At 36.1% G+C, this 24,989-nt stretch overlaps 1 protein-coding gene across 3 annotated transcripts in view; it reads right to left on the bottom strand.

Moving 5' to 3' along the window:
- Positions 1-24,989, bottom strand: part of LOC122842540 (VPS10 domain-containing receptor SorCS1-like) — a 58,132-nt gene that overhangs the window by 24,081 nt on the left and 9,062 nt on the right. The window contains exons 1-15 of one of the 3 annotated variants that reach the window (XM_044136511.1): positions 16,878-17,010; positions 15,205-15,272; positions 14,180-14,279; positions 13,809-13,967; positions 11,051-11,124; positions 8,679-8,743; positions 7,785-7,903; positions 7,387-7,476; positions 6,597-6,776; positions 5,202-5,348; positions 2,821-2,923; positions 2,439-2,515; positions 1,346-1,437; positions 1,100-1,207; positions 835-952 (exon numbers count right to left, since the gene is read on the bottom strand). In XM_044136511.1, coding sequence (XP_043992446.1) covers positions 835-952; positions 1,100-1,207; positions 1,346-1,437; positions 2,439-2,515; positions 2,821-2,923; positions 5,202-5,348; positions 6,597-6,776; positions 7,387-7,476; positions 7,785-7,903; positions 8,679-8,743; positions 11,051-11,124; positions 13,809-13,967; positions 14,180-14,279; positions 15,205-15,272; positions 16,878-16,967 — 1,590 coding nt within the window. In that variant the 5' untranslated portion in view covers positions 16,968-17,010. Of the gene's footprint in view, positions 1-834; positions 953-1,099; positions 1,208-1,345; positions 1,438-2,438; positions 2,516-2,820; positions 2,924-5,201; positions 5,349-6,596; positions 6,777-7,386; positions 7,477-7,784; positions 7,904-8,678; positions 8,744-11,050; positions 11,125-13,808; positions 13,968-14,179; positions 14,280-15,204; positions 15,273-16,624; positions 16,684-16,877; positions 17,011-24,989 lie in introns of those variants that run through there. The other 2 variants (XM_044136512.1, XM_044136510.1) reach the window with 2 other exon arrangements.

The following is a 24,989-nucleotide window of genomic DNA, read 5'->3' as shown; positions in this document are numbered from 1 at the left end:
TGTTAGGGCTCCTTCTGTCTGTATTTATCAAGAACCACATTAGCAAAATGACCCAAGTTGAGGTGGTTTTAAACCAGCAGTTTTGAGTGTATTTTGCTAAGATAATCTCAGGTACTGGTGAAGAAAAAAAACTGACAAACACCAAATGTTTCATATTGACCATGTGTCACTTCCTATCCACCATATGTCATTTGACCTGAGGAATCCTCATTAGTCTGCATGATTTGGTTTTATTACTAATATAAACAGTAAATAACGTGTAACCAATATGGCTTAGCTCCAGGACCTTAATAATTGAACATTTCAGCAGTGAACATGCTCAACTAAAATCTAAATTTGGATTTTTTAAAATAAAAAAAACAGGAGGTGAGAAAAGTTGTTTCTCATTAGCACATATTCTCAGCTGCCAGCGAACCCTCCACCTCCTGCTCTTCCTCCTCCTTGCATAAACTTCCAGAGATGTTTGAGCAAAATTTCAGATGTGCTTTTTTTCAATGTTAAATAATAAAGAACCTTTGAACAATTTTGGGGGGGGAAAAAAATCATTAGATAATCTCATTAAATGATTTATTTAAATAGATTCCACTACAGATATTTTACTCTGTGAGAAAGTCTGAGCAACAGAGCCAGTCTTAGAAACTGCTGTGTAACTCATCTCTAACAACTTCTGCCAGTATATATGACTCATATATATATATATATATATATATATGATCCTTAAACTTGCTAACGCATACTAATCTTCGTCAAAGGTTTACAGTCTCTCGGCTTCTATCAAATGTTATTTTACATAACAGAGCAAAGTGAAGATATCTATTAAAAAGCCCTTCCTACCTCATTGTGTAACTGCCATGTCACGTAGTCCTCAGATGTGCACCGTTTCTCAAATATAGGCCGGAAGTCAATCTTGAGAAGTTGCCATTCAGATCGATGGCTGAAATGACCAAATATCCTGGAAAAGCAAGTCAGAAAAACAAGGTCATAGCATTCAGTATATGGGACAGAGTTTTCCCAGACATCAGGGCAATAAATAATTAGCCTCTGCATTAATTAGCATATTGAAAACACATAATCTCCTCATAATCCTTCCACATCTTACGTCATTATGAGGATGTCCTCTCCAGGCTCCCCCAGTACCCCATCAACATAGAGTGGAGAGGAGGTGAAGCTATATTTGTCCCAGTTTCTGCCCTCATCAAAACTCAGCCTGAGGGAGAGAGAGACCCACCACAAATGGAGTATAATTCAGTCAGAAAAGGCTTTGCAAGAAAAGCAATCTCACTCCTTGTTTCAAAGATTGAGTGCGCTCTCTAAAAAGACGTGGAACGTCCTTGGAAAGTCATACCAAATGTGTCTAATTGGCAGAGGTGTATGTCGGATGGCCACTAGAGATCCTCCTTGATTCAGGAAAAACACGCTGTACTCTTCCTGAAAAACCTGCACATACACACACAGCCACCTTTGCTTTAACACATCAGAGAAAATTGTTCAATACTCTGAAAAGGTATACAGCAGTTCAAACAAAAGAATGGATGCGTGCTCTCACCTAAATGCCAAACAAGTACAACACAAAGATGCTGTTTTCACAAGAGTCTCTGTAGTGTGAAAAACATCATACAAATATTGGTATCTTTGCTGATTTCTGGGGTCTTACACCAGTGGCAAAAATATGTATGCGTTCTGTGTTTTATTTGTTTCAAGAGATGAGGATTGCACAAGGCTGGCTGTCAAACCTCGCCTTTCTATTTCTATGCAGATGTGACTGCAGCACCAAAAGCTGGAAAGGGAAAAAATAAAAAGTAAAAAAAAAAAGCTGGCATATAAATATCTGAGCGAGGTTGTCTTTTTATGTTCTTTATTCAGATTCATCTAGAGATAGGTTACTTTTAATTTAAAAATGTTCAAAAATATACTGAGCCCAACTCATTATGAATACAGAAGCTCTCGGTGGTGCTAAAAGGGTAAAAAGATTCAAGGAAGAAAAACACAACCAGTAACCGTACCTGAAATTAAAAATCCCAAAAGTATGTCTGATATTTGCATTTAGGGTCCTGAATTGCTGCCATTACAGTGGAACATTTTGATACAGTTTTTATCGTATACTGAACATAAAAAAAAAAAGGCTCAATCAATAATAATATAATAAGTCACTCCATCAATAATATGGTGGTAGGAAGGTAGTTACAAATCTGTAACCACTATGAGGGACATCCAGATAATCCTTCTTATTCTATTTGCGATATCTGTAGCTCAGCAGAATCTGGAAGATGCACAACAATTAATAAGATGCACAACTTATTAAAAACCTTTGTCATGGTTTTTAATAAGCCTCCATCAGTATCATATAGAGTGCTAAGGGAGGTTGCTATATTGACATTTGAGGCATAAAAGAATTTTAGGGATGTGTAACACCCAAAGCTCCCAAAACTATATCGTACCTCTCTCCAGGTATTTCCAGCATCAGATGTGATGAAGATGCTGACATTCACACTGCTTAATTCTGGACCAACCACACCTAAATAAAGAAAGGCATAAAAAATATAATTTATTTATACTCAAAATTATTTCAAAGATATCACCAAAACAACTCTCATGTTGCAATCAGAGTGCTGTCATTCTTCTTATTGAGATAAGAACACAACCGGTGTATGGGAAAGACAGCTATCACCTAAAGTGTTGTCATGGGAGGAAAGTGCATAAGAACGGAGCTAAAATACAGATCTGACTGCAAGTGCCGGAGAATATGATCAAAGACCAGCATTATGACAGCGAGTAAACACAAATATGCATTCGCAGATTCCTGTGCAAATCAAATCTCACCTGATGCTATTATAACTCCTGGAGTCGTGTCTTTGCTGACAATGTTTCCTGAGGCGTAAGGGTTCTCTGAGACATGAAGGTGAAGATGCAAAGAGCAGTATGGCTGTCGAACAGAGGAGATTAATTTGTTGGAGTTAAGAATGCGGAAAAAGAAAACATGATTCCGTTACAAATATTTTAACATTTGTTCAATTATAAAATGTTTAAAGAAGATTTTGTTGGAAATATTGTGGTGTCAAATGTTTTACAAAAAAACAAAAAAAACAAGTATAGTTGTTGATGTCAATTAATCATCCATGCCATTTATACAAAATATTTGCCTCTGTATAGATTTGTTATGGTTTTCAAGAACAGATGAGAATGAAAGTCATTTACAGTCAATGAAATAACTATCAGTCTAGATAGTCTACAAAAGTCCTGCTGAAGGCTTTGGGACTGCAGTAGTATCCACCTCCAAAATGAATCTAAGAGTTTATCAATTACTAATCCAGTAGTCCAGAAATCAGAACAACATACTCAGCACTGCAGACTTCATTTACTCTTGTAAATATGCATGTTCATAATTAAAGAGGAAAGAAGAACTGGGCACATTTAAAAAGTCCTTTCAGATCAAAAATGACACAAAGGCTCTCTTCACTTTCATCAAAAACATCTTGAAGTTACCCAAGCTTTTTGCAGAACATATTCTCTGCATTGACGAGACAAAATGTGTGCGTGTGTGTGTGCGTGTGTGTGTGTGTGTCCCCTCACATCTTCTATAAAACCAACCAATATTTCTGAAAAGAACACACCTACAGTCAAATATAGCCTAAGGCGACTTTTGCAACTTCAGAACCTGATGGTCATAAAATTTTCCATCTACCTTAAGATCCTATGGGAGAAAGTTCACTTATCAGTTAATGGCCTTGAGCTGAAGTTCACTTTGTGAACGCAGCAGAACAATGGTTTTGAAGCAAAGTCAAAGTCTGGACTTAAATCCAATTGAGAGGCCGTGACACGACCCAAGACACACTCCTGCTGCTTGTGCAGAAACCCTCCAATGTATCTTAATTAAAACAATTCTGCAAAGAACTGTGGGACAAAATTACTCTACATCGGTGTAAAAGATGTCACAAATGCTCAATGGCAGTTGTTGCAATGTTTCTTCCAGCTGTGTCAGAAATATTTATTGTGTTTAGCACAATGACATGTTATGTCTGGGTGCATTTTTAATTTAACAAGTAAAATTGTCATTTCAACACAGCTTTCAATAGTAAGTCACATTTGCTTGATAATGATTTTTATGTGACCTGAAACACTGAAGTGTGGCAAATAGCAAAAAACAGAATAAATCTGTGGACAAGCAATCATTTTTCATGCCACCACAGAAACACACGGTAGTTCTTATGACCTGTGAAGAATATTCTTGAAAACCCCACTGGGGTTGTTTGGTTTACAAGAACAAGCAGCTCAAATACGCTTCACTAAGGAAAACTTCTGCAGAAAAATAAACCCATAAATACATGTCCACAATATCTAAAAACATACTTGTCATGTGTTTTCCTTTGAGAAATTGAGCACAGACAAGTTTGTTAGCAAAGCCATCAGGTGATGGGACAAACGATCTCAAGTATCCATTCGACTTGGCCTGGTTAGGAAAAGTATAACTCCTCCCTGATGGCAGGAGGCAAAACTTTGAAAGGAGCAGATGATTAATGGCTGCCAGCTTAGCCTTTGCCTTATTTTGCTGTTTTGTTCCACATCAGGTTTATGACAAAGTTCTAAGAATAATTTATATGTATATTTATATTGATTTAAATAACTGTTTATTTTAATGATTAATTACTGATAGTGCTGGCTATGTTTACTCCATATGAGGATTTTCTTTCTCTAAAATAATCTAAATGTACATGAATATGGAATTGAACTGAACATAAATTGTTAATAATCTGTAATAAACTTAAACACAAGAAGGTTATTAAGCAAATTAATAGTTTTAATTGAAATTATTTGGAGGTTTATCATATGCTCAGTCATTTTTTTTATATTCAAGGTTTTAATAAGTATATTTAGTAATTTATTAAGTAAGTTTTTATATTTATTCACTGGTATTTTAGAGGTTTTTCTTTGTTGATGAGCTTCAGGGCCTATTTACCATTGCCCCAATTTCTAGCTTAATTCAAAGACTCAGACATGCCAATAAGATGTCCAGTCAGAAGAAGCTGTTGTTAAAATTAACATATTACTTTTAAGCCTAAATATATCAGTCGTGTTAACAATCTTGGTATATTTTCACTGTCTTTAGCATTGTCAGAATACAGAATGACACAGTGTGATGCTTCTGAGAGCAGATAATGGAAATCCAAATAAGTATATCTACCTCCTGTCAGTGGCCCACTTACTTGCTCACAATAGACCTTGTTTCCCTGGAGATCGGTTGGTGGAGCCTGAAGAAGATGCCAGTCTCTGCCCTTGTTGTACGTAATATAAGTTTTCACTTGGTTCTCAACAACTTTATTTGACAGGAACACTCCTTTAATCCCGGCAACCTGTGTGTATGAGAGGCATGAGGCGGCATGGAGAAAAACAACACATAAGAAGGAATGAAAAATAAACTTTAAAAAAGCTTTAAAATATTCAAACTTAAGTAAAGCTGAAGGCCTCATTTTGAAAGAGAAAGATGTCTGAGAGTGATAGCTTTTCTGACAGAGAGCACTATTTTATACCATCTGTATGGCTGTGTAAAATGAAAACAACATATGGTAGAGCCGTGGGATATGTCTTCTTCTTTGTGCAAAGATGCAGACTTAACATACAGCAGACATCAACTGTGTCCACATTTCCCCTTGTTTTTTTCCAAATCTTTGTAAGAGAAAAATAAAAATAACCAAACATGTGTGGCAAGGTCGTCTCAGCAACTACTGAGGGATATCTGAGGTGTGTGTTTGTAGCAACATGATATTTTCACTGTTGGATGACGATGAGGATAATGTGCATTGATGCATTCATGTGGAATCCCTGCAAGTTCATAGTAGATCTGTCAACACAGATTTATGTTCCAGGCACAAGTTAAAGCTAAGGTAGGTAACGTTTATAAAAATATGTTTTTTACATATTTGTTAAAACTGTCACCATATCCTTAGAATATAATATGAGACAGATAATCTGTGGAGAAATTAATTCCTCTGTCTCCCCCTTGTGGAAGGTCTACGATGTGTCAATCACATTAGTGTGTGCGCTGCTCACACCCTCCCCTTTCTCTCTGTAAGCATGGCTTCCGAAGACAATGGATGAAGAATTTTCCTGTGATGTTAGGTTGTTTTGCCATGTTGAGCACAGCTGCAGCAAACCTATAATCTTTAGCTTGCACACCCAGTGCGGGGGAGGGTGCAAGCAGCATATACACGAGCATGATTGACAGTGCTAAGACACTCTCTTACTCTTAAAACTGAACAACATCTTTTAACAAATCATTTGAAACCTATGCATGTGTTTTTTTGATAAGTGGGTCAAATGTATTTATAACAATATAAAATTCCCATCTGCAAGAACATAAGCCCTTGCTATCATTTTCCAAACAGTTTTCAAGAATATGTTGCTTATAGACTAAATTAGAAACACTGCAGTAGCAGAAAATAGTAGTCTTTTAGTTGGTAGCCGAAATGAGGCCTGACAATGATTATAATATAACATAATCATAAACGTTACAGCAAACATAAACTTACTTCAGCTTATGTCAGGATCAAAACCCAGCAGCCAGATGACAGCAGCAGCCTCACAGTATAGTAACTGCTTACCTCATAGAGGTCTATCATAACATTGTCCTCTGGACCGCCGGTGCTAACAACATCCTCCAGCATCAGAGTGAAGAACAGTCCTCTGTAGTCAGACATGTAGAGGTTATACGACTCATTCTGATGCCAGTCCTGAATCGCTGCCACCACCTGGTTTTCGTCTGTGCTGATTATCTGCAGGTCCTAAACATGAGGGAATAACAAGGGAACGTTTGAGGGAGCACTAATTTTATACAATTGAAAAGACAAATGTCTGGGAATCTACAATAGCAATGAGCAAACAGTGGTCACACAGGGGAAGTAGTAATTTGTTCATTCTTAAATCACTCCCCGGCAATTAAGACAGGGGTGGTTAACGCTGTGCACCAGAAATGAAGTTTGAGTTCATTTAGTTTTACTGAAATTTTAAGATAGAGTGAAGCATGTAAGGCAATATGTGCCCTTCTCAATGAGGTTTTCACAATTTACAAGGCTGGATGGATGGAGTGGACACTTTGACACTTTACTGCGACAGCTCTGAAAGCGTTGATGTTGCCCAATTATTCTGACCCCGACTGCCAAACCACTAATCCACTCAGCTGTGTTTGTGCCTCATGGGACAAAAGGCAGATTGGCGTAAAAGAAAAAGAAAATGTTTCTTTAGCATTCTGAAAGATGCTTACTTGATTTATGTTTCAAGTCAACATCTGTTGTATGGATTTTAAGATTACATATCAGGATTGTGGGTAGCTAAAGGCATGCCTGGGAAATAACAATGTGAAGAATTATAAGAAAATATTAGATGCAGCTTTACCTTAGGGAGGGTGTATTTGGGAAGCTTCATTGGGTAAAAGGCATGTCTTTTATATGACACATAATGGACAGCCTGGCCGCTGACTGACACCTTCAAGAGAAATATACCCAAAATATTTTAGGTATTCACAATAAACATTAAAATACATTGATATTTAAAATAATTAATCCTGCCATAAAAACCTTGAATTAGGCTCTAATTGTGATGCTGAGAGTTGTAGTGAGGTGTAGTTGCAGTAATAAAAGGCAGTGATTTTATTTTCATCCCTTCTCTTGCCAGCATAATGCCTCCTTTTAGTTAATGGAAATATGACTGTACATTAAGATGCGGCTGAACGCACCGATTTTACAGCTTTTAATCGTCTTTTAATGAAGCCAGACCTTGCAGTAAAAACCCACCTGGATGAAAACGTATTCATCCTGCACCACCAGGGAGTTTGGGATTATAAATCCAGGGAAAGGTTTGCCCTTGTTTCCATCTGAGCAGTTCTGAAGTTTGCAAGTTATGTACTGCGACCCTGTGGGTAGTGGAGAAAATATTGCTAAGAATGCAAGAAATGCAAAAACAACTCCCTTTAGTCTAAAATCAAGGTTTCACACCATTTCCACCCATCATACTAAGTAATACATAGAGGATAAACTACAGGCAATGTTTTGTTAGACTTGAAGGTGTCATATTCCCGTATATGAGAAAATAATGTTCCATCCATATGAAAGATAATGCACGTCAGCCTGTTTGCTGTCACCAAACATTTGTTTCATCCCTTATTTATTTATTTTTTTGTTTGATTGTCAACCCTTATTGTTGTAACTCCTTCTTCGAAGTCATTTAGCTGAATTTCAAAAAGCATTAGTCATTTATTAAAAGCTTATATTAGGTTGTAGTTTTTAGAAATGCACCAAACAATTCCAAATAAAGTTTTTAAATGCAGATGTAAAAGGATAAAACTATTCAAATCTGTGAAATATAAATTTGCATTTAACAAATAGAAGTAAACCTACCTCACTCCTAATGTTGATTCTATTAACTACTTGTAACAAAAGCTGTCCTTGTTCCTCAGGTACCAACTCAAGGTGTAACAAGTTAGCCTGGTCATTAGCTAACTCAAATCTAACCTACACATGTTGCATCTTTCTTCCCAGTCAATGAGACCCCCCCGGGATGCAGCTCCACCTTTCCAAACCACCTACTCCTTCATCCTCTTTCGTATTTGATTAAATCAGTGAATTGATGTAGTTTAGGTTTTGTTCCTCAAATTACATGAGGTGAAATATCTTCTGTTTTTGACTCACGTCCATCTGAGATGGTGATCTCGAGGTGAATCATCCCTTGGTCTTTGTCCAAACCCAGTCTAGACCTGAAACATTGTGAAAGACATACCGAGAATCATTGGATTTGTGGTTACATTTTTACTTAGACTGGATGGAGTCCATTTGTGAACTTCAATTCTGGCACAAACTTTCAAATGAATATTTACTTCTAGGCAAAGACTGGACCATTTTAACACCATAATTAATCAAACTAAATAAATTCACATGCATGCCACACTCTTCAGATTTTATTTATTCACTAGTTATTTTGGTCTATCAGGTAAAAGTCGAATGAAATAAATTGAATTATGTTACTGTAAAATGCAAAACATTTAAACAGGCCTGGATAGCTCCACAAGGAACTGTATTTCTATTTAAAACACTGCTTTATTAATAACAAAGCAGTGTTATTAATATCAATAGCCTGCTTAATTAAAGTATTGTCTGTGCTGTGTAGAGAGTATCTTATTTCCTGGACGAACAGTGCGCCTCACAAAACAAGACAATGGCCCATCAACATTTTTCAGTGGAATGAGGTTGTTTTTTTTAAATTAGCCGCAAGTTAAATAACTTAGGGGGAAACTATGAATTACTGCCTCATATCAGCTGTGCAGGCATCACGAGTTTATGTCAAGTAGGAGCTGCCATCTGCAGTGGATCACAGAACAACATGTACTACCTTGTCAAAAACATCTGCAGGGTGGGCCGGAATACTAATGTGTGTATTTATTTGTAATTTCATGAAGTTGCCCAGCTGAAGCAGTTCACATTGAAACAAAAACACTCTTAGATCTCAAAAGGACAAAGCTATTATTATTATTTACACATAATCAAATCAGCAGTCTCCTCTGAGAGTGAGTGTTACTGAGCTACAGAAAACAGGATTCTGTCAACGTATCTTTCAGACATAGAATAAAACGTACAGAAGCTAAAGGAGCAAAACAAAAATAAAAGTGCAATGAAAAAATGTTTGCTTATATTTAAGTATCTAATTTATCTGGAGAAGGTTCTCAGCTTGTGAATCATTTACTCTATACTGGCTGTATTTCGTTTGATAAATTTGATTTTAAAACTGTCAATAGAACAAAACACTTCATCATCTTATTTGCTGCTGTGAGAAACCCATAAACAAAGTGAAGCAGTGTAGAAGTTATGAATAAACAAAGATCTTTTCCATGGTGGTGTCTTACAGGAGATACAGCAGTACTCTTTATTGTTCCCTTAGGAGTCATAATACAACGGCCTGATCGTTAGACAGCGACTTGAAGGACGTTTGACCTGCTCTGCTCTTTTTCTTTTTTGTAAGACGTACTTAGCCATTTCATTCCCCTTGAACTACAGATTCTTCATTGTAGCCGTTAAGCACCAAGCAGCGAAAGTGACCACTTGTTGTATTAATAGCAGCTGTTGTGACAGAAGATGGGTTTCTCTCATTTTCCATACTGTGTCTGAACTATAATATAAAAAGCTCCCATCCTGCTTCCCTCAGCACTCTGTAATTGCCTCACAGCTCCATCTCATTTAATGGACTTTCTGTCAAATACTTCATCCAATTCTATCAGTGAACAGCAGCCTGCACTCTTAAATAAAGCCTCACAATGTTACAGTCTTCTCCAATAACTAACACACGCCGCTACAATGTCTCCCAATGAGTGTGTGTTGGCTATGCAGCATGTTTCGAAAACAGGATGCTTGTTAGCAGGATTTTGTAAATAATGTTTGATTTTTGGATGAGCCGAAAACAAGCTTTTTTTACTTTTTCTGCATGCTCTACTTAACGTGTTCAGTTGAAATTAAAATTAATCGCCTACACTTTTCGTATATAAATATATACTGTCTTGCCAAAGAAAAGGTGCCACCTTTAACACATTTAACTGAGCATGTGCTTAGTTAAATGTGAAACTGAAAAATCTGCAGCAATTCACATCTTTTCATGGAGAATTGGAAGAAAAGAGCATATAATATTTTGATATGATTCAATTGAACATGCTGTTCGTATATTGCAAGACTGCTGAAAATATTTTATATAAAGTCTGCATGTGCTCTTGAAATTTTCATCTTTATAAATAAGACATTGATTTATTTCACTGTGTAATTAAATATATTTAATACAGTAATACATATTATTCGTCTGGGAAGCATAACTCATCTTAAATAGTAATTTTATAATAAGAAAAAATGTGAAAAATATTTTTACCTTGATTAAATTCAAATAATGTTTTGATATTTATTGCCACAAAATTTATGCTAACTGATCTTTTTCCCCAGCACCAGAGACGCTCACAATTTCAATGACGTTTTCCAAAAACAACACTGCACTATTCTACTGTTAAGTGACCGACAGAAGAGCTCACCAGTAAAATCTGTTGGGAACGACGTTGTCGTGCACAAGCTGCCATCTCTTCCCAAACTCAACGGAGACATAGAGCTGAAAAAATGAGAATGCCTTTGACAAATAAATATGACATGAAATACAGCATCAGCACATCCGCATATCTAACAGAATTATTTCTGGATTCATGGACAATTGCATTATTGAGCCGCTGCCAACTCTATGAAGTTTTTGCAATCAAAATGCTGTTATTTTGAATAACATTCAGCAGCAGGAGGAAAATCAATTTGTTTTAGGTGAAGTGAAGTCCTGGTTCAGTGCCAGGTTTTCAGAAAATTTTTTTTAGATAATACAGGCAATTTGTTCTCACGGCAAGACACGAGTCTCGTTTACATTGCAACTGAGCAGGACTGTGATCTAAAAACTCTGTGAAACCTCTATTTTAACTGTCTTTGCAGTTTGTTTCCATATAACAACTTTATTGGTGCTCAAGAACATTAAAGATGTGTCATCTCACTTCACTGATTGAGTGCCACGCGTGCTGAGCTCTGAGCTTTAGAGGGATCAGCAGCATCGTTCTTACCCATCTCAGAACTCGCAACTTTTAGACAACATGACAGACAATCAATAAATGTAAAATGAAACCAAGCTGACATTCATTTAGTTCCTTTTGGCAGGAGTAAAAGAAATAAAACAATGATAAAGCTTTACAGAGACATACAGAATAGCCCGAAGGCAAACTTCTCCTCAGCGTCTTTATTTTGACCCACTGATCACTCTTTGCGAAGCTTTTCATCTTCCCTACTCCACCATTTATCTCACTTCTCAGACCTTGTCTGTTCCTCTCTCTGAAAATCAAGTCTTATGGTAGCAAGCTGAGAAGGACTGGGTTTGATGACCCTGCTGCTGAGTGGAGCAGACAGCAGGGTTCTTGCAGATGGTAATGGATGCTGTGTATTGGTGTTCACAGATGTGTGTATGCGTGTTGAGCTTAGGGGGGCGGGGGGGCGTGTCTTCCTTGTTAAATTTTCTCTTGTTCTGCCCTGAACCATTCAGACATCTGCAGCCAGACCTTATGGCTTGTTTAAGGATGGAGCTGGTTTGATGTTTTAGCAGCTGTAGCCTTGTCTAAAGGGGCAGTGTTATGTGTTTTCTAGGAACATAGTACCATTTGATAGCACAGTTAAGTAATTAAGTACCTTCAACATAAAAATGCTGTATAAATCAAATATGCCGCAAAAGAAATTTGACTTTGTAAGGTAACGCCTTGAAATTGGGCCTTTGTCTTTTTAAAAACCCCGTTCTTTCATAAGTCACTCCTCTATTAACACTTAACAATTATTTTGCCAGAATTGCACTAGAAGGAGCTTGCATTATGACCTCAGCAGATGTGCAGTTCCACCAGGTGTTTGCTAATTGCTGCTGGCTAGTCTGAAGGAGCTGATTAGGGAAACTGCAGCTCAAAGGAGGAGCTTCAATAGTTGCCAGAGGAGAATCAAAGCAACGCTCTAGGTGTAAGGAAGGAATAACACTGTAACATGATGTAATGCTCAAAAATTATAAAACTGTCCATTTAACATACTGACACAGTGCCTTGCAAACATATTCATATCACTTTTCACATTTCATTACAGGAATAAATTTTAATATACTTGGGGGCATTTACATTAAAGACAAACAAAGTATTGCATAATTGTGAAGTAGGAGGGAAATAAATATGTATTTCTTTTTCAAAATTTAAATCTAAAAACTGTGCTTTACAATAGTATTCACCCAAATTTGTTTTGACGCCTCCAAATAAAATCCAGTGAAATCTCTTTCAGAATTTGAGTAATTTGTAACTAGTTTGTGATTCTAACACTTCGTTTAACCCTTTATTTGGGCACTGTCATCATGGCATTAGATGCCCAGATTGGGCCAAATATTACACTTGGATGCAAACTGTGGGTTCATAACACCTGCAAAGCATTTTAATAATTGTATTTTGTTGTATTATGAATATTGCAAACTCTGAGAATCTAACAAAAACATTTATGCAATTTATTGTGGAGTCCTAGTAAATGGGAAGATGAATGGAGCAAGATACAATGCAGTCATGGAAAAAAAAAAAAATCTGTTGAAGCCTACAAAAGATTTGAGTCAGGGGAAGGTTCTCTTTTAAAATGAACAATGGTCATAAATATAAAGCCAGAGCTACAATGAAATAATGGCTTAAATAAAAACAGATTTATATGTTGAATTGATAAAAAATCCAGTAGTGAAACTTAAAAATCTGCCGTTTGACACATTCAGATATTTATGTGCAAAAAATTCTTGCAAACTATGCAGAATTTTTCATTCACCTACATAAATATTTGCTACTATGTCTAGCTGTATTATATAATATCCAAATAAAATGCAGATATAAATTGAACTTTGTCTTTATTTTAAAAATATCAGTGAGTGTATGTAATTTTGCAGGGTACTGTATCAGTATAAAAGTCTCAGTAGAACAATTGTTTTTGTCAGGATCAAAGCTCCCCAAGCTGCCAAATAAAGCTAAACAGCAACATGTCTTTTGTTTTATTTAATAAAGATGTTTTTGTTTTGTTTTGTTTTGTTGTAAATTTACAGAGACTACAATAAAATGAAGCTCTAAAACAAAGCTGCAAAAGGCGTGTAAAAGGTAAGCAACCCCATCACTTCAGCTGACATGTTCTCACAAGGACGCTTTTCTCTCACATTTTCAGTTTTCGTTCCGGTTTGTTCACGCTAAACACGAGTAGACACCTACACATTACCTTTTGGTCATGGCTGTAAGCCAGGATCCAGTCTTCTTGCTCCGGGTGGAAAAGCAAGCTGAGAATATCAAAGCCTAAGCTGTGTTTCTGATAGGACGCCCCCTCGTCAAGACTAATGAGCAGACTGCTCTCCACCTCTGGGTCAGTTAGTAACATGATCTGAGACAAGAAAGGAGATGGTGAAATCAGCAGCCTACTTTGACATTTTTTTTTTTTTCCCACAGGGAATAAATGTGCTTGTTTGCTCCACAGCTTGGATAGATGCATGCAGCCCGCTTGTGCATTATCACAATGTTGTGCAAAAGACACTCAGCCTGTAAATTTATTCAGCGCAGGCAGGATTTTGACATAGCACACAGACAGAAACTCACCTTCCTTTTGTTGTTTGGACTCACATACAGGTAGCTCAGTATGCTCTTGGTCCCCACTTTCTCATTAAGTTTTTCATACGTGGTCCCATAATCGGTTGACCTATAATTGAATTATAAGTCAAAGTAAATAGGTTTGAGTGGTGGCTAAAGGACAACAGGGGATTTAATAGTTATGATGCTGATGGGATCGTTAGGCACATCAAGCAAGCAGAAAATTACAGCAACAAACATCCTGAGGCAATTTGCTAAACGAAACGGGACTTTTTAGTGCTTAAAATGAACAAATATAATCCATGTGTCATAAATGGGAAAAAAAAAAAACATGATATCAAATTTCCTCTTACTCCAATATTTGTTGTATAAAATGTCAAGAATCCAAGAATGGATTTGCTTGTAAGCTGAAATTGCTTAAATGCTGAACTCAAACCTATTGAGTTTAGAAAAAAAACAGTAAACAAGAAAATACTTAATCGCTGTATTTGTTTTTTAAATATGCATGTTATTTTTGCATAATTGTGTTTTTTTTTATAGAATCGCATTTTTTTATTTTATAGCTTATATTTTTTGTCATAATCTTATGTTTTGAATTGCCATGCTTTCTTCCTTCCTTTCTTTCTTTACTTAAAATGTAGGTGACTTCTAGAAAAATACATTAAAATGTAGCTGCAAACATGAAAAAGTTCAATGAATATTGAAACTTTTCCAAAATACTTACAGCATACTAAAGGTTGGAATATTATTATTATTATTATTATTATTATTATTATTATTATTATTATTATTATTATTATTATTATTATTATTATTATTATTAAGAGTCAAGGTGCCAAAAAGCAAAAATGTATAAACATTACCACAATTCAGTTATCTCACAACTCAACATTTAGCAGAGTGCAAACATTTTATGTCAGAAAATATGTTTAATGTCAAATCTATACCAATAGGTTACAAATGCTATAATTACACCATTAATTTCTTCTGATATATAAACATTATTACTATTGAGAATAAACAGAAGAGCTTACCTCCACAAAGAACTCTCTGTTACTCTGCCAGAGTTGAAATCGTAGTATTTCGTCAACATGAGTATCACCTGCAAAACAAATCATGCAGGTCACTGTGAAGGACTGTGTGATGACTGCAGACCCGCAGCAGTGAAGTGCCACAGAGGCCATTTCCAGACATGACATTACTTTAAAGGCTTCGGTTGATCTGTAAAAAGTGCTAACATTCAGTCCCTCAGACATTTGTCATATTGGCGTTAATCTCCATCATGTGTCACTAGGACACACCTCTGGAATTAAAGGAGAGAAGCACAGAGAGGATGGAGGGTAAATCTTGTTAACTGTCCAAGTCTCATGATAGAAGCAGGACTGTCTGTGATATAAAAAAAACTAAAAAAAAACATATTCCTAATTATTTTAAGTTACATAAAACCACTTATTTATTTTATCTTCCCAATTCTCCTTGCTGCACAGTTCTCCAAACACAGAAATGATTTGTCTGCTGATGCAACTTCTGACTGAGTTTATTAAGACACACTAGCTAAGTATAAAATGTTCTGGGCTCTGCAGGCAGGAAAACACATATATTCAATCTGTTCTTCTGCTCTGGTTCAGGCAGCCTCCATCAGTTATGATAAAGAAACTGAACCACATCCGTCACCTGAGGGACACGCCTCAAGCCAGAAGCATAGACGAATGCTGCGTTACAGTTGCGCTCAAAACAGGAAAATTCTTACTTCCCAGTTGGAAAAATTAAACTGGAATGCCCTTCTGAGTCAGATTTTCCACTGGGAAACTGGGAATAACTCTGACTACCCCCAATTACAACTTGTAAGGCCGACAGTTGCCTTTCAAAATGGCTGCTCCTCTCACAAACAGTTGTAAGCTGTAGTGAAAACGTTTATTTTACAAGCCAAAAAAATCCAACAATTTAAACAGAACAATTATCACAAGGCTGACGTCAAAAACAAAAAGTGAGGGAAAGGTGGCAGAAAGAATGGGAGGAAGATAACAAAAGAAGGTAGTATAGAATCCAAAGGAAAGTAAGAGAGATGAGAGTAAGAAGGAAAAATAGAAGTCTTAAACTATAAACCAGATTAAGATTTGTACATACATTGTACAGCTCATTATTCAGAATGCAGCAACATATTACAGGAAACTGTCAATATTGTGGAGGAAATAAGAAAATAGGAAATGCAGTTTTATTGTGTAGGAGATATGAGATACAAATCAAATTAATGTTGGAGGAATTCAAGAGTAATTAAAAAATTCATTAATTTAATAAATATACTGCAAGGAAATTCAAATAGTAAAAGTATTCACATTGTAATTGCTTTTTTTTTTTGTTTTTGTTTGTTTTTTGAATGGGGCGGTTCGGGGCACACAAAGCTAATTAATAGAATATAAAAAATAAATTGACATTTTGAGCCACATGCCATACCTGTAAGTAGCGGTAATGCAAACAGAAGTCTGACGTAAAACACATATCTGAGTTCCGACTTCTGAGTTAAACGGAAGGCAAAATAAATACAGTTTTCTCTAGTTCCACTTTTATCTACAGACAACTAGCCTGGCCACTGGCTTCCCATGCAGCTCAAAAAGGGGGCTGGTTTTACCTCGGCTAACATCTGGACTCTCTCTAATGTTGCTAGAAAACTCAGACGTAACGTCTGGAGGCTGGTAAACATTAATACCTGCACTGTGTTGATATTGATGTTACTGCCTCCTTTGGACGATGCAAAGTTGTACACAAAGCAGTTATTCTTGAGGAAGATTCTGTCCATGGTATTTAGACGTCAAATGTAATCATATCACACAAGCAGTAACTTAAAATAAGTAAGTACGGAAAGCCAGACGTGCCACAATTCAATAAATTAAAATGACACAAAATTTAGATTTACCGGTACATGAAACTGTTAACAAAACTTGAGATGCATGTATCAAATAAATTCATCCATCTGGGTCTTTAGCAAATAAAAAATACATAAAAATGATTTATAATTTTATAAATGTATTTCATGGTCATGTGCTGAAGATATTAATTTATTTTATCTCTCCACTTTACAAATCCACACCTCTCACAGGTGCTACAGAAAAGTAGTGTTCATCCCATCTAAGTGACTTTGATCTGCAGCTGAATTGCTGTGCGTCTTAGCCAGTCAAATACTAGGATTTATTTACTAAGATGCTAGCCTGGCCATTGTCTTCCTGTGAAATTATACTTGACAAAATATCTTGCTTACAGTAATGTCTGGACTTTCTCCCTTTCACTCAAATTTTCTCCAGTAGATTTTCTACCGAACCAATCAAAGAACAGAAGAAGAAGTCTTGAATAAAGATGTAAATTTTCTGCATAAATTAAAAGTTATTACAGAGTAATACATTGAAACCATAAAAGTATATTTAAAAGTTATTTATATTATAAATATATTAGAAATATGAAACAACTTATTTATAAAGTAAGTTATTTTATATTTTTTTTATTTCTAAGGTGAAAAAAAGAGAAAAAAATCACAAAGGATGGATTTGAAATGATGGGGAAGAAGGGAAGATTAAAAATATGTGCCTTTTTAGAAAAAGGTACATGTTGCAAAATCAATCAAATTTAAAGTAGTTACATAGTAATGAACGTCTTGCTTGAAGGCTGATCTCCAAATAATTTGTTCTGAGCCAGAGCAGGCTGTCAGTTGGTCTGCATTGGACTGTGATAAGTTTACTTGTTTTAAACTCATTAATTATTTTTTACTCCACTCTTACTCATCACTCCCACAAAACTAATTCAGAAATCAGAAGTCACATCAACATCTCAAACTCTGCAAGTCCTTTTACATGTTTCTCTCAACAAGATGCTGCTCTGCCACAAAAATCTAACAAACAGGCTGCATTGGTTTACTGTAAAACTATAGTGAAGCTGGATGGGAACAGTTGGAATTTAAGATTTTGCTTTAATCAGAAGCCGCACTGATTATTCTGTGTAGTTCAATCGCTGTTTTAAACTGAGTTAGTTGTTTGTTTGCTTTTCACAGAAGCAGAAAAAAAAAAGACTGGATGCTGAAGCTAATTATAAATCATGGTGTTTGATGCTCTGGAGAGTGATGTTATTTTTTTTTTATTCAACTGTGCAATTTGTTTGATTCCTCTGACAAGCTGATCGTTTCGTATGCCAAATTAACCCAATGCAGCTGTGCATCTGTTAATGTGACTGCAACAGGTCAGACTTGACAGATTTCTGTTACAATATAGTTGGCAACTGTGAAGCACCAGCAATATAATTAGCATATGATATTGACACATTCAGTTGCTTCTAACCTATTTGAAAGCAGTGTGTGTTAAAAATTGGCTGTACGAACACAGAAGTCATCTAAATCTACATATTTAGCCTCACATAAAGACGCGGCCTTATTGCATTTAGAATATTAATGACATATTCCCCTCATGTTGCCCCCTATAAGTCTTTTGTTGATACATGTTGGCATGATTTAGATCCACATAAAGTATCTGAAATAAAAAAAGGAAACTTGAGTTGTGTATAATGAATGAACAGTGATTATAAAACAATTGCTACCAAATGTTAACTCACTATTGTGCATAAGGAGTGTATTTTACTTCGCACAAGTAAAACCAAGAGACAAATTTGAAGTACTGCTAAAAGCAGGGATGAAGAAGACATGTGAGTCAACTGCTAAAAGCATAATATTAGTTCTGATCAAATAAAATTCACTCAAAATGACTTGATCTTTAATCTCAGAGAGTCGACAATTTGAGGTCAAAATTTTCTGTGTATATTCTGAGCAGTCTCAGAGAAGCTAACCAGGAGAAGCAGGAAAAAGCCCAGTGGGTCCACTGGGTTTATGTGCCATAAAGGCCGGTGTTAATTTAAGTCAATGACTTGCATGAAACAAAAAAGACAGACCAGACTCATTGCAACTAGTATACTTTCCAGCATTATGGTACATTGCTGTGAAAGTTATTGTCATATGATGTATTTGTTCTGTTTTTACTTTTTTGTCCAATTTATGTTTACTATTATCTAAAATTAAAGATAACATTATTATGACCCGAATAAAGACAATTTCATTCATCAGAGAAAAACAAGTATCCAAATAATCTAGGCTGTTGGTGGTGAGGCTTTAGAGTCAGACCAAGCAGCAAGCACAGGGATAAAGTTTGAACTTTGAAAAAAGGAAGATAAAAGGGAACTGGCCGACAAGAGAGGCCAAGCAATTTGCATAGCTGCAATGCAACTGCTGAGGATATGCAGAAACTCTTTTGCTTGTTAAGAAAACAAAATTTGAAACTACAAAGAAACATTATTCACCCTTGAATGGGTATGAGAATATTTTTAAAGGAAAATAAATGAGTAAATTTAAGAAAATAAGTCAATATATAAGTTTTTGACTTACTTTTAATCTCAGGCAATATTTCCAACAATGTTTTTTTGTTTTTTTTAAGTTACTGCAAACTGAAGCAGGCCACTCTGAGGTAAGAAGCTTCTGGAAAATGATTCCCTCTCCAACCCTGATACTGAGAATAAACTCACGTCAGAGGAACGTACAAGCAGAATATGCTGCTTTGAGTGTTCAACAACTGTCATAATACGGAGCAGAGTTCAAGATCTGTTTTTTTGTAAATTCAAATTCTTAAAACAATATTGCAGGTAATTTATTAAGAAACCCTTACAATTTTAATCAAAGCAAACGTTTTTTCATGCAACTACTGTCTTTAAAGCCTTGTCTACTGCTTTAAAGATGAATTTTTCTTCGTCAACAGAAATTAAATCAAAGAAAAACAAGAGGAAGCTTAACCGTTTTGTTTATCTCTATAAGTTCTTCCTGGAAAAAAGTCATTTTTAAAAGTACAAAACCACAACAGTGATAGAGGGGTAAAAAACTTGTGCTGTTATTTATAAAAAATTAATTGCCAGAATGATATCCTGCCCGTGTTTGCAACCATAAAACCTGTGCATCACACTGCTCTTCAGGGGGAAGCCCTGTGTATCTTGCAGATCTACTTCCTAATTATCAACCGTTATGACTGTATGGGGTGACACTGATGTAAAAAGAAAATGGTGCATCATGTAAACAAGGTTTTTTTTTTTTCCCTCCTCTGTCCTGCAGCTGAAACAAAGACTTATTATACTTCTGTCTGGCCTTGCATCATAGAATACTACTTGACTATACATATATTTAAAAACTCATTTTGAATCTAAAGAGAAATATATGCAAATGATGCACAATATTCTTTATTCTTAAAACATTTTTTTCTGTATACTCGCTCGGTAAACCATCTAAAATAGGTAGATGCTTGTATTTGGTTTCTTGAGACAAAACCTACATCTTCCCAAAGATTTTCTACTTAAATAGTAATGTTTAATTCAGTTGTATTCCTCTTTTCTGTAATCTTCTTCCAAACACACAGTTATTAGAAATATTGATATTCATTTATTATTTATTCCCCCAGTCTTAAATTTTTCTTATTATTCATGGATCCCTACACAGCTTGCAATTCCCATCATGACATGTCTTACCGTATTCATGCATAGTAAATGTTAAATCGGATGCCCAAATATGATTTTATTAACATTTACAACTGAAAGATCTTAGCTCTTAGTCCAAGTCGGCTCTCACCTTTTATAAAAGTATGATATTGTTTTAAGGAGTTCCTTTTTTTTTTTTTTTTTGCAATTATCTGCACAGCTTTGTACAACTTTGGTCCGATGTCCAGACTGGTCTGCAGAGATTTATGATCTACCAGTAAACTAGTTGTACACCTTCCAAAGGTCATACCATCACTGACAGAGTCATTTACAACAGAATAACTTAGAAGAGCTGGAGAAGTAGAACAAAATGCATACCTTTCCCTTCTTCTATACTGGAATTAATCATAGACATGTTTTTGGGGAATAATCACACAGCTACAGTGGGATACACAAAGCCTTGTTGCTGACTGGAGAAGCTTTCTTTCTTAGGAGCGGTGTTTCAAAGCTGTAGTTAATACATCAATACAACAATACAATATTCACTTTGTAGTTGTCAAGCATTAGCTGCTTGAAGCTCAGCATGACCTGCAAACCATTTGATTGTTATTTGAAATCACCAGATGAAGGATCTTCTTTTAATGATCAGAAAGAAGAGCTGGTAGCAGCGACGCAGACTCTGCTTCCTACATATTTCAGCCTATCTCTCCCTTTGAATTCCAACAAAGGTGTCTTGTACTGCCACACTCATTAGACTACAACAGCACAAACATGTCTCCAAACTGGATTACCAGACATCCAAGAGAAAGCGAATTGATTTCTCAACTCTAATCCTTTGTAAATCTCAACCCTTGGAGCCAAATGGATGGGGATGAATTTGATCATTACGTCCAAACAAATGGAGGCCTAATGGGTGACTTTCAGGGCTTAGAGTGAGAGGATTACTGGTGTGAAATGAAGCTGTTAAACGGGATATAGGTGTCCAGACAATGCAAAACAAACTCTTTTTACTGAAGAAAGAAACAATTGACATGAGAGCACTCACTGAAATTCATTCCCACTCTCAGCGGCCCGCTGATCCAGCCTCATCAGCTGTTGGAATTAAGTTGCCTCATCAATAAGACTGTCATCACATTTAGCAACAGCAATTAAACAGATGGATGATTCCATAATAGCAATTGTTACAGGAGTTAGTGATTGGAATATCAATAATGATGGTAATAAAAATTTGACGTAGCTTTGACAAATTCAAGCTCGCAAAGGCAACAGGGCGGTGGAAAAAAGATTCGTATTAAAATAATTTAAGTAAGCTGTGTCTGTCAACATCAACTGAATGTGTTGAGCCAACAAACTGTTTCATGCTCTCTTAGATTACAAATACAAATTTGAATGTATTTTGTAAGTATGTCATATGGCAGACCAAGATGAATAACGGCATAATTGTGAAGTGAAGGAAAGATTTATGGTTTTCAATTTGGAAAAAAAAGAGAAAAATCTGGCCTTATTTCACTTCTACAGACTAAAATATTTATCCATTTCATCTTTGCAAAACAGACAATATCCAGCTCAGTCAGCATGGATCGAGAGTATACCTTCCACTTTTACCCCATGTTCCTAAGTGAACCTAGGTTTGTATTTTCACAGAATTATTCTTAACCATGAATTCACTCAGATCCAATCTCATTAATTGTGCTTGTGCTCTGTAGTCTCCAGTATTTTGTAGTCTTGTACATTTTTTTTCACAACTGCACTAGCTGGAATCATCTTCCCAACAACTCACACAAGCTACCATGTCCCAGTTGAAGCATGATGCTGCCAACACCATGTTTTAATGTATAGCTCACTCATATCTGTAGCAAGGGGTAAAAATATGCATTTTGGCATCTTTTGAGCATTGTCTTTCATGTGACTTTTTATGCCCCCTTACTGACATTAAGAAACTTAAAATGCCTCCAGGATCCTTATTATAATCAAGCAGGACCCGTATTGATGCAACAGATATACTGACATCTTATGCATGTTAACAATGAAAATGAAAGAGCAAAAGGGAAAACCCAAGTGATCGAAAAATACTGCAGACCCAATGTGAATAAAGGGAAAATGTTTAAAATGCATTTATGTTATAAAGCAATTCTAATAGGAATAATGTTAACCAAAAGTGCCAAATTGAATTTTCATGTAACCTAAATGTATTTTAAATATGTTCTATTTTCTCTATAGGGTGCCTCTGAGTGTTATTTTGACCACTTTCATAGCTTTTTTTTTTTTTCTTCAGGGACATTTTTCATAAAGCAAAAAGCCTCTTCTGTAAGAGATTTTCTTATGTTTTTTTTGTTTTTTTTTCTTTACAACAATGGCTTTCATCCTGCCACTTTTCTGTACAAGCTACATTTGAGGAGTGCACAGCTAATAGCTCTCTTGTTGACAGCCACGCCTACCTGAGCTGGAGATTTCTAAAACGTCTCAACAGTTATCATGAGCCTCTCTTGGCTGCTTTTCCTTGCTTGTCAGAGGACGCCCATGTCTTGATAGGTTCGAATGGTATTTCCTTATTTGAGTGATGGACTGAAGAATGCTTACTTATTACTCTTACCCTGCTTTAAATGACTGCACAACTTTATCCTTTGGGTTCAATGATGTTGTTTCATCACTGATGTTTGCTAACAAACCACTGCAGCGTTTGTGGATATCTATATCTATAAATCAAAATCTTGATATCTATGTCAAGATTTTTATTTAAGCTGGACTGGGTTTAATGACGGTGTTCGTGAACCGTCAAATATTTAAAAAAATATTTCACTTTCAACATTTTTCAAACACCTTGTGTGGATCTGTCCACATTGAAATAAAATAAAATATATTGAAGCTTGAGGTGCGAAAATTTTTACAAGACACTGTATGCGATTCAAAAACATTAAGATAATATTACAATTACGACTAAAGGAATACCAGGATTCAATACAAAATAATAAAGTGAAACAGATGAGAGCAGTGGAACAGAAGATCCACTTTTATAAATTAAAACAACAACAAAAATGCAATCAAGTGAGTTGAACTCCCCGATGTAAGAAGAATAGCCCTTGATGAAATTACCATAATAAACAGAATCACTTAACACCTTTCACATCAACAGAACTGTCTACTTCAGTTCCACTCTTTGTTGCCCTGTGAAATCTCTCAGCAGCCGCCGAAGCCAGTGGCACAGCAGCACACTGCTGCACTTCAATACCACCTGAGCAGGACCTAAAATGTGCAGAGGCTTTTGTCTGTCACATCAATTTACATCAGTTCATTAACAAAGGCAACATTTCCTCGTGGGCCAGCTGTTGTGCTAAAGTTGGCTTGTTTGAAGTCGGAGCGGTTGGCTCTACTGTGTGCGTCAGGTCACTGCAAACATAAATGATAAAAGAAGCATCACAATATCGCTGTGCACAATGTAAACTGGCTACTCCCTCATAAAACTTGAATATTCACAGATGAAGGAGTTAATCATGGCAGAGAAAGGAAGCAGTTTTAGTAATAAATTTTAACTGGAGTGTGATTTGTGGTGTAATTCTACTGATGTGTGAACAATTTAGCTGTACTTTCAGCAGGCTCAGTTCAGACACTTTGTGTTACAGCTGTGGCTTTCAAGCTGAACAGCAAGTGTCTGCATTTATTAGGAACCTCATGCTGAGACATGAGCACCGTGTCCATGTTGAAGCTTGGTTGATAGACCTTCTGAAACTACTTCCATCTTCTTTAGGCTTATGCCCTCGCGTCGTTGGTTCTTTCACCGTAATTGAAAGCCCAAGCCAGTTCAGCCGCTTGGACACAGCGGCCCGCTGAGCTTGAAAAGCCTTCGAGTGAACAAGGAGGGACTCTGATCAATCCATGCAATTATTAGACCGCAATTGGTCTGGCACTTTTAACCCAAGCATAAAACTGTACTCGGTGGGCCTCGAGCTCCATGTTTTTTTCTTTTTTTTGTTCAAAAATCCTTTTAAATCTTCAACACTCGGTCTGCAATGTGGAAGTACTGAGGGAGATGGTGAAAGATTAGTCGTATGTTGACAATCCAAAAGCTTCTTGGACTGCTTAATAAAATGCAATTCCTTTGACGAAGTGAAACAGCATATGGGATAAATATGCCATGGAGGGATCTTATTTTTTTTTCATCCATATGTCCTATTAGTCTCACCAACTGGGTTTGAGGTTTGCCAATAATGCATCACTATATATTCGAAAAAGAGAACATGAATGACTGAACCAAACTCGTAGTTTTAAATATGAGGTTTTCCTACATAGGCCAGATGGTGTAGCTCATTTCAATGAGAATTGCAGGTGGCGA

This window comes from Gambusia affinis, linkage group LG13 (genome assembly GCF_019740435.1).
Source record: "Gambusia affinis linkage group LG13, SWU_Gaff_1.0, whole genome shotgun sequence".
In the NCBI taxonomy this organism is placed as follows: Eukaryota; Metazoa; Chordata; class Actinopteri; order Cyprinodontiformes; family Poeciliidae; genus Gambusia; species Gambusia affinis.
Note: the sequence above shows the minus strand (reverse complement) of the source record. Positions and strands in the feature narration are given on the sequence as shown.